At 37.1% G+C, this 10,803-nt stretch overlaps 1 protein-coding gene across 1 annotated transcript in view; it reads right to left on the bottom strand.

Moving 5' to 3' along the window:
* Positions 1–7,467, bottom strand: part of LOC101308482 (uncharacterized protein At2g41620-like) — an 8,333-nt gene extending 866 nt beyond the window's left edge. The window contains exons 1-14 of the mRNA XM_004303597.1: positions 7,321–7,467; positions 6,996–7,087; positions 6,682–6,748; positions 6,092–6,151; positions 5,277–5,366; positions 4,667–4,936; positions 4,176–4,271; positions 3,929–4,063; positions 3,637–3,690; positions 3,451–3,534; positions 3,176–3,262; positions 2,193–3,095; positions 1,520–1,701; positions 657–948 (exon numbers count right to left, since the gene is read on the bottom strand). Coding sequence (XP_004303645.1) covers positions 657–948; positions 1,520–1,701; positions 2,193–3,095; positions 3,176–3,262; positions 3,451–3,534; positions 3,637–3,690; positions 3,929–4,063; positions 4,176–4,271; positions 4,667–4,936; positions 5,277–5,366; positions 6,092–6,151; positions 6,682–6,748; positions 6,996–7,087; positions 7,321–7,422 — 2,514 coding nt within the window. The 5' untranslated portion in view covers positions 7,423–7,467. The remainder of the gene's footprint in view (positions 1–656; positions 949–1,519; positions 1,702–2,192; positions 3,096–3,175; positions 3,263–3,450; positions 3,535–3,636; positions 3,691–3,928; positions 4,064–4,175; positions 4,272–4,666; positions 4,937–5,276; positions 5,367–6,091; positions 6,152–6,681; positions 6,749–6,995; positions 7,088–7,320) is intronic.
* Positions 7,468–10,803: the final 3,336 nt, after the last annotated feature.

Below are 10,803 nucleotides of genomic sequence, written 5' to 3'. Positions count from 1 at the left end.
GGACTCACCGGGGATGGAAAGTGGTCAGGGTAGCTACTGGAGTCAGCTGGGGGTGGAGGCACGCCCTCGCCGGTGTCGTACGGTGGCGAACGGACGAAAATCCGCACCATAAAACGGTGCGGACGTCCGCACCTGAGAAAAGTTCTCTATATATATATATATTTTTATTTTTATTTTTTTGCTACTATGAATTAGCCAACTCCCAAAAGACAGAAAAATAAAAAATAAACAATAAAGCTACAGGTAGAGGCCCCCTTTTCCATACTTGAGGCAATTCTTAAATGCTTAAACATTAGGAGAGATTGGGAGAGAAGAATCAGAAACCATGGCAGCTCTCATCCAAGCCATGGCTCAAACTGGCAAGGTCTGAGCGAAGTAATTAAGCTGAAGAAAAAGTAATGGCAAACTACCAAGCATACAACAGTCGGACCAAAACAAAAACAAAGAGACCTTAATATCACACCTCAATTTTCATACAGCAACAGTCCAGGATTAGGACCTTAGTTGCTTGATTTCTATGAAACACCCACATTAAATGAAATAAATTGCATTAAACAAATAACTGACTAATAAAAGAGATAAAGGCCAAACATATATAAGTTATGCAAAATAGGTATACAAAATAATAAATGATGAAACCAATTTTTAAAGCATACCTTAGCCCTCAAGGCTCGGAGTGATCCATCAGAATCCACCATGTTATCCAGACAAGCAAGTGCAACTTTCAAGAGGTCCGGAACACAAGCTTGGACATGGGGACTTAGGTTCTTGAACACATCAGTGGTAGTATCTGGTGTTCGTGGATCTAAAGGAAGGAATTGAAGTCGGGCCACCTCCCTCAAAGCATCAACATAATGACCGAGTCTTGCCAACTTATGTATCGACAGTATGGCTTCAAGTTGTCTTAGAACAGTCTGCTGCTCTAAAACACTCTCCCTTTCTTGAGGACTGCATGGTACATTCAAATGGCTTTCATCAGCTAAATCGGATACAGAATAAGAGTGAAAATCTATTATATCACCCATAAAACAAAATGCACATCCTATCCTAAATAAGCATGACCATGTAAACACTGCAGAAATTGTTAACACATTGTTAACTCTATGAATATGCCTGGGGAAGTCTGTTGCTAACTCAGATATTGAAATAGGGTTTACTTTGAATCAGTAATCATTACAATTCTCTCTTTACAGTCAAAACATAGATTACAAGACATGCATTGTGGGAAGGTCTATCCATTTCTTTATATTACATGCATCTCATAATATTCAAGCACCAGTGTAAACAGATATTGAAATAGGGTTTACTTCGAATCAGTAATCATTACAATTCTCTCTTTACAGTCAAAACATAGATTGCAAGACATGCATTGTGAGAAGGTCTATCCATTTCTTTATATTACATGCATCACATAATATTCAAGCACCAGTGTAAACAGAAACATTATTTAAACTTCAAACGAGCTAACATCAAGACACAAAGTAAATAATGTGAACAGAAGATGGTAGTGTCAACAAACCTGACTTCAGAAGAATATTTATCCATCTCCAAGATCTCATTTCCGGAATGAATGAGACTGGCAGTTCGGCTCTCCCCATCTGATCTACCACGTGAGAAGGCACAGATTGCTTCTGAGAGGCACTTGTTAATGGTATCCAATGCCATTGAGAATGCCCCGATTCGTTTCTGAATTTCAATGGACTGTATAAAAAGAGAGGCGAACAAGGTTAGTGCATCTAAGAGAATAGTTATTAATGACAGCATGAAGATGAGAGGGAACAATACATGAAACATCAAAACAATATCAAAGTGTTGAGTATACTAAGCTTTCCACAATGAACTCAACTTGGTTTTTAAGGTGACTATTGAGCTACCAAGAAATATATTATACTTCATTGTAACCCTCCCCAAGAAAAAATAAAATAAAATTTGAAGCAATGGGGTCCCAATGTTGCTCAAACAAGAAGTCCAATTTGTAATCATTTAAACTCAATGCAGTCCAATTGTACCAAACATGAACATAGCACAACCCCAGTATTACTAGCACCTTTTTCAGATAGAAAAGGCACCAAAGCCACACTTGATTGGAAGAATATATTCTTTCAGACCACTAAACAGTATCTCAGGTAGAAAAACTTTAATACAGCTTCTGAAAATTTTGAAAGCAAGGACGACAGGGAAAGAAGCATTACTTTTTCATACAACCCAGTTTCCTGACAATGGTAAGCAGCTTCAAGCAGAAATTGTTGTCTTGTTTTTGCATCAATCAAAAATCGTCTCAGTTCACCTTCTTCGCCAGCACCTCTTGAACCAAGTAAAAGATATACCCCACCATCCCGCAACAACAGCTCTGTAAGTAGCTGCTTCAGCATCAAATTTCTCTGCCTTTGCTGATCCACATTACCTCTTCCAGACCATGACAAATGGCCACCACCAACTGCAGCAGCAGCCTGTGCATAATATTCTAATGCCATTGATAGTTTATCAACACGGAAATATGCAGATCCATATTGCCTGATGATGCTAGATGCCTCGGCATACGCATCCATCACTCCCATCTTTTGTACAGCTCCAGCACTTTCAGAAAGAACCCCATGGTCTGCTAACACGATTGATATGTGGGCAGCATCAATGTTGTATCCCTCCTCTCCAGATTCTTGGGACAAGTATACGACAGCTGGTATCAATTGGATGCTTAAAAGCAGAATGTATGGATATACCAGAGGGTCCTTTCCATTCTTTGTATAATATGATGGCTCAAATTTATTCAAGTAAGCTTGCAAATCTTCCAACGTGTATGGTACCAGGCTCTCATTCATAACTATGCTGGCAGCTCCAACTGGGCAGTCTCTGACAGCTGACAATTTGAACCACAAGAAATCCTCTATAGTGTTGAAAAGAGTTGGCAGATCACGTAGCAGGCGGTCAATTTGCCTACGAGAACCGGATATGAGAGCATACAGTAGCAGCTTTTTCTTGTCATACGCAGGTCGACCAGCACGATCACCAATTCTTAGAATTTTCTCGCATTCCTCAGATGCCGCGGTTGCAATTTCCGCAGGCACCATGCCTCCAGTATTGATCCACTCAGTTAACTGTCCAAAACTGAAATGATCACTAAGGCTACTCCATATATAGTAGTTTATGCACATGTAATTAGGGAAAATATATTTACCAGAGGAGCAAAGTGGTTTGAAGCACGAGATGACAACGCAACTGATCTAGCTTCATCATAATAGCCAGTCCTCATGCAAAAGTAGATCTGGCACACATAGAAAGAACACAACTATGAGTTGAATGAATTGCTCCTCTAAGATGGCCTGGCAGCCCAGAGGGTGAAATTTCTAAGAAATTGTCCATCCCATATAACATATACTTTGAAACTTGAAAGATGAGTATCTAAAGATTATATATCTAACTTCAGACATGTAAAAATTAAGAACTAAAGACCTGCTGCCAAGTGGTATCAACAGGAGGCTGCCTACGTGCATCGACTGCATCAAAATCTAGAACTCCATAATCTCTTAAACGAATCTGCAAAGAAACAAAATAGATACCAAGCAAGATAAAGATCTGGAAGGATAGCATATCATGTAACAACAAGCAAGTTCTCAACACTTAAACATGATTACGAACCCGAAGGAAGGCGCGAATTCTTTGTAAATTTCCAACAACCCCTCCAAGGGCAGCCTGCATGGTGATGAAGAGAAGACTATTAAGAAGTGGCAAAGAGTACAAAGAAAATAAACTAATTATTGCACAAGTAAAACAGGTAAGGAAAAACACATTTGAAGATTAAAAAGATCCAAGAAATAGAGACACAACGTTGATAGGCCATTAAGTTAGCACATAAACATTGTGAAGGGAACTCATTTTAGCACATTTGTTAACGATTTAGGCAACTAATATACAGCACAAAATTTTTTACCTGAGCAGGGTGACTTTGAATTGTATCCATGATGTATTTTTCATGCCCCCATTCCAGGTGGCGCCTTGCACCGATAACTAATGACATCTTTTTTGAAACACTTCGTTGAATGGTCATATCTTCACTCAGCAATGTCTGTCAATAGATTGATATAGTCAACAGTTGATTATCTTATACAGATAGCAGTCACCAACCCAAAATAAATCATACATATTACATTTTATTTTATGAGCAGATTAGAAGTTACCTGAAGAAGGTGCCATATCTTCTGCATGTTCACTGATTTTCCTCCAGATGCATGAAGGCCTAAACTTTCATACGCACCCTTGAAAGCTGTAGCAGGCTAAGTACAAATAAACAATAATATATCATAAGTATATCTAAAATCAGCAATATATCATAATTATATCTAAACTCAGCCTACAGTAGCATCCCTTTTCTGCAGAAATTGCCAAAGAAAAAAACCACAAAAGATCAAAGCCACCAAAAAAAGGTGGATGCCATAAAAAAGCAGCACATATCTCGTGTGTTGGAAATTGGATCAAGTTCACAGCATTTTATTTTACGCTGTTCTTCCAATTCAAACATCCAATTGAGAATTTCTTTTTTCTTTCATCCCTGGAAAAGCCCACAAATAAGAGCTCAACACTGTTCCAGCATATGAATTCAGAAGTCCCTCAGCGTGAAATATGTTTCAGAATTTTAGGAAAAAAAAACGCTAAAAAGAAATAAGCTCACCTTAAATGGTAAACCACGCTGCCTTGCATTGTTGAGATTCTTTACAATTTCGGCATAAACAGAGGCTTTTCTCTCATGGATGGGCTTGCTATCTAGGGGTACAAGCTCCATGCTGGATGGACCGGATGAACCATGAGGGTTGGAAGCTATGGGTGTTAATTGACCAGGACGACTACCAGCGCTGACTGTATAAGTGACATTAGTCCTGGGTAATGTTGAAATATGGCTTAAGCTTTGGAGGAAATCACGTTTTTCCATCTGCCAATCCTCCTGCCAAATATCAAATTTCACCAACAATGAATCTTGAAAATAGAATAAATCCATAAGCTCAACTGTGACTTTTAAACAAGATCGTCTCAATTACTTGTTACCTTCTCTATGCAATTTTCTTTTTTTGACAATAATGAAGGTCACAGGATTACCCTTTGACACTAAATCAGATTAGATGTCATCCATAAAGAATAAAAATTAAACATGAAGAAAGAAGTTCAAATGCTACACCAAGGATAGGAATACAATTTCAACATGATCATATACAGTATAGTATAAATCTATGGAAAGTAAAATCCAGTGATAATTGCATCACACCAAGATCATTTCTTACACTAACCTCCAAAACTTTTAACATGTGATCATTAAAGCCTCTAAGGTTATCCTTCTGAGCTTCCTGAACAGCTGAAACCATTGCCATTTCATGGACCTAAAGAGAGAAGAAAAATTATATATAATACGGTCAAGGTAACATTATCAATAACAAAAAAGTGGTACAACCATGCATCTGAAAAGCGGACGAAAGCATTTTAGGGAATTTGCTCATTAATCAATATAGACGTCAAAAGCATGTCTCTAAGGGCATTGTATGAAATGAAAAATAAAGCAATCATTAAAGCTTCCAAGGTTATCCTCCTTATGATGATGTTCACAAAACTTCATCCAATTTCAGGAGCCTCACTCTGACACACGATACATAGATTTAAAAAACAAAATTAAGAAAGATGTCAACTATAACATAATCAACCACTACTCTACAAAGGAGCAATATATTCCATTGTTTCTCAAAGCTAGACATGCATACTTTCAGAAATAGAATAGAAGCCTTTACTCTTGAAGTAATGAAATGAATGGCATTAGAGGGGGAGGGGGGGGGGGGGGGGGGGGGGTGGGGTGGATGGTACTAGATTACTAATAAAAGTCAGCTAAATTATCTGAAATATCTATAAAAGAAGTGAAGAGAGAAATCCTTCTAGTAAATTGTAACATATCTAAAAGTAACCCTTTCCTTCCGTACACAGCTTAAAGCTAGTAATGACGTATATCATCTTTCAGCAGATCAAAGAGGACAGACTACTAAATATTGAGAGGCGCATAGCCGCATAGTAATCAAATCACATCATCAGTGAAAAGTTCATAGCTAAAAAAAGTTACCTGCTGCAGATAGTCTTCGATGCTCGTTGCTTCAGCAGGAAAAACATCTTCAAATGTTGTCTTTCAGAATAGAAAGAAAGGAACAGATCGCAAAAAAAAAAAAAAAAAAAAATTAAGTGACAGAGGTGAAGAAATTGTAATGCATTTCAGAGTATAAGAAACAATTGTTCACTCAAGATATAACCCAGAAAATAAGATATGTAAGAGGAGATGTAAAAGTATAGAAATTACAACTTTGAACTTGATTGAGTCTGAAATCAAGAGAAGCATGATTTACAAGTAGCTGAGATGATATCAATAAAAACAAGGTATACCTGCCTTCTTCTTTTTTGTTATCATCTATATGGAGAAGCCCCTCATATCACACACACACACACAAATATATACACACAACTTTACATAATTGTGTTATGAATTCTTTAAAGAAGAACATGGCTCGATTAATTAGTTTTCTTCTCTCATTACGTATTTGTTTGACATAATGCCTTGAGAGTTAAGAACAAGCAAGGTTTTAGAATGAAGATAAAAAGTAATCAACTGGTATGAGGCTGGACTTTGATACAAAGAATGGAACATAAAAGTATCATTACCTTCAATTCAAAAGACTTGAGGTCCCGTGCAAGCTGCTCTGCGTTCAGACCCTCACGAGCAAGAAGCCTGAGATGTATTGAAATGGAAATGTGAACACATAAACTTGCTTAAAGTCAATCGCAGAAACTTCCCATATTTAAGACAGCTCCAAACCCCAAAGCAATTTGCTGTACCAATTTAGTAGTTCCTTATGCTATGTAAGCAAAGCGATGAAGCAAAGTAAAATTATCAACAACATAAGATGCTCTATCAATGCGAAGTAAAGTAAACTTGAGAAGTATATTATGAATTGTGACAGGAATCATTCCGGTACCTGGTGGCAGCAATGGACTGTTGAGGAGCCTCATTTCGCAGAGTTTTGGCCTTGAGCTTCTTTGATAACGTTTCCAACTGATCCAAATTCCTCTGAAACACCAAACAGAAAATCAAATTCAGATTCCACAAAAACGGCCTAGATAGATTGAAGCAAACACTAACTACGTCCGAGTTCACAACACCGAAATCTAAACAAAAACCTAAAGACGCAATTGAACAGTGGCTAAGCTGAAACCCTAACATTGAGTTCCCGGAGGAGCCGAATTCGGCTTCGGAAAAACGGAAACGGAAAAAGTGAAGAGAGAGAGGAGGAGGAGGAGAACCTGGAGAGGGGGGAACTGAGCGGAGGGAGCGGCTTGTTCGAGAAGCTTGGTGGAGGAGTGGAGGAGATCGGTCCAGCTGCTCATGTTTTGATCGGTCGCCATGGCATTAGCTCTCTAGCGCGCTCTGAATATGAGAGAGGGAAAATCTAGGAAAAGGGTTTAAGAGAGCTCAAAGCCCTAACACACCCTCTCACTCACTGGTACAGAACCCTTCCGTTTGGAGCGCGTTTTGCACTTTCGCTCTTCTATTCTCAATTTCGTTTACAATTTCGTTTATTCTATCCTTTTTTTTTCTTGTTTATTTTTGAATTTTAAACATAGAATGATTAGGGCTGCATGTTTGGGTTTGGTCCAAGACGATCCCGAATAAGCCGGTTCGAATCGCATCCTCATCCGTTATTCTTGAATGAGGTATTAAAAATGTAACTTTTTATGGACCCGATCCATTTAAAGAAGTTCGGGTTCGAATTCGGGTCAGATCTTATTATAAAAAATAAATAAAAAACCGAATAACCGTTTGTTTGCTGGTTAGGCTATTGCTCATAAGTTTTGGACTTTTGAACATTTTGTTTACTTTGTTATTGGCTTGTTGCAGTTTGTTATTGGCTTGTTGAAGACTTGCAGTAGTTTGTTTTTTTTTTCAATACCTTGTTATTGGCTTAATGCTTATTGTTGTTATACGTCCAAGTTGGTCTGAATTGTCGAAATCTTGGAAATGTCTTTGCTTTTATATGAGTTGAGACTTGAAAATTATATGAGTTGAGACTTGAAAAAGTTGTATGGTACTGGGGAAAATGCTAAAGACACCAAAAAGTTATACAAAAATTCTATACCAAATGACACATCACCATCTTAAACCTAATACTTTCCGACGTACATGTACATACTCTTAATAGACTTTTTGATTTTGAATGGAAATAAAAAATAAAAGGAATAAAAATCACAAATTATTTTCATATGTTGGTCCCTAGTCCTCATTTGGTGTTATCGATTCCCAATAGCCAGACCTTGGCTTTGCAACTCTGAGTGCAAATGGATAACCAAATAAACTCGACAAATAGAGTACATAGCTTAGACATACATCTATGCTTCTGATCTTGTTATGACCAAAAAACGACATGGCTTTTATCCATTTTTGACCTCGAACTGGAAGTTTCCCAAGATGAGATGAAAGTGTGTTTGCTCGAGTTGATATCGTCTACTCAGAATTTGAGAGAGATAGGTTTAATAGAAGTCATGTTTTGGCTTTACAAGGTGAGGATTACCGATTGGCAGAAGCACACATTTGGGAGCTAATATTGTGGAATATTGGAATTGAGTTGAGTAGAAAGATGATTCACTTTGTGATCATGGCAGATTGCTTTGGAGTTGTTAAAACAACATAATTGCATAAATGTAGTTGAGGCCTTTGTACATGGTTATAGTAGGGGCAGGTGCGATTTGGTTCTGATCGGTTTGAAGCTCAAACCGTAACAAAAACACCATATTTGATTACTTAACAGATCAACATATATCAACTATCATGCAAACATATTAACTTGCAAAATACAAAGTTGAACATAAATGGAATTTTTATGTATTACAAACCAAATTCCATCAATGGAAAGATAAAAAAATTAGAAAAATGTAATTCAGTCCGGTTCGGTTTAAATCGGTCGAATTATAATCACAAACTGCAACTGAACGATTCAGTGTGGTTTAACCATAAAACAACACCATTTTAGTTCGGTGCGGTTACCGATTCGTATTTTTTGGTGCAAATTGCTCGTATTTCTCATATTATTCGGGTCGTTAACAGTAACGCCCTAGCCCAGATTAGCGTAAAATAAACTGCATTAGGGTGTCCTGCAATATAAATTGTACTGATTAGGTCTTACCATCTATAGCTTCGAGTAAGGAATTGTCACACCCCAATTTTCGAAGGATAAATTTTCAAAAATTTGGGCATAATAAATCTCAAAATCTTAATATCTCAAAACTTGCTCAACAACTTCCAAACTAAAAACAAATACTAGAATGTAAATGTCAACAAACTCATCATTCGAGTTAAACATTATATCTCCTTAATTACAACAACTTCAATATCTAGTAATAAATAAAGTCGCTTACAAGAGCTTAAAAAAAACTACCATAAAATACAAATAAATGTACATCGTCTAAAACCCAGCTTCTAAGCCACTGTCTCAATCCTGTTAATCATCACTTGCAGGTCTAACCCCTACACTTTGAATTGGTGCAAACCCGGTAAGCTAAAAAGCCTGTGTGAGCAACTCTCAAAATAATAACTCAACAATTCAAACAACACATAAGATAAAAACCGGTAATTCCTGCTTAGAAACTTAGTTCATGAATTGCCTAAAAACAAGAGAATAAATAAGCAAACGCTACAATTCACAAACAATTAAAATCATAAATGAATCCAGCAAAAACGTAGTTCAGGAATTCTATTAAAATCACACAATTAATATTAAAGAGTACCCTACGGATATGCATAGTTCAGGAGATACTCAAAACAAGAAATTAAATGACAACACATAAGAACATTACACCATCATTTCTCTACTCTTACTTATGAGTTCGTCAACATTTAGTCATCCCCCATAAGTAACCAAACAAAACGCGTACTCATAGGTTCGTCAACACTTAGTCATCCCCCATAAAGTACCGACAGACAAACTAGAGCTCTATACTGAACGTAACCAATCACCCGGCCAAGGCTTGGTTCCCGGTCCACCACGAAGGCTCCAAATCTAATGCACACAATCACCACTAAGGCACAATTCAACAACTAATGCACACAATCACCATTAAGGCACCATTCCACAAATAATGCACACAATCACTACAAAGACACATCTAATTATAACCCATGATCGGAAGTCCTTTTGAAACATATTATTTTTATCAGAAAACATATTTTCACTTATCCATGAGCCGTTGACGATCAAGCTCATTTATATTTAAAAACAAAATCATTTTCCTTCAAGGACAACTTCACAATTAGTAATAATAAACTATAAAATAAACTCGGTTCCTGTCACGCCCCAATTTTTGAAAGGAAATTTTCAAAAATTTTGGCATGATATCCCTTAAAATAATATAATCCCAAAACCTGTTTCAACAAAAATCAAGGAAAATAAACTCAATGCGTAATGTAAATTTACACACAACAGCAAATTGAGTTAAATTACAATTCCTTGTTTACATAACTTGAGAACAAGAAAAAGAAACTCTCACATGAGTTTAATAAATCATATCCCAGTGTATATAAAAAGAATATACAATGAACATCCAAAACCCGACAAAAAACCCTGCCACTAAGCCTCCACCTCAACCCTGCTGATCCTCACCTGCAGGTTTAACCCCTACACCAAGAATGGTGCACCGGGTTGTAAACAACAAACCCGGTAAGCTAAAAAGCTCGTATGAGTAAACTCAAAAACAACACAACATTTTAATCACATCCAATATTCACAAGAGAGA

The sequence above is a fragment of the Fragaria vesca genome, linkage group LG6 (genome assembly GCF_000184155.1).
Source record: "Fragaria vesca subsp. vesca linkage group LG6, FraVesHawaii_1.0, whole genome shotgun sequence".
Lineage (NCBI taxonomy): Eukaryota > Viridiplantae > Streptophyta > Magnoliopsida > Rosales > Rosaceae > Fragaria > Fragaria vesca.
This window is presented reverse-complemented; position numbering and strand designations above follow the sequence as displayed.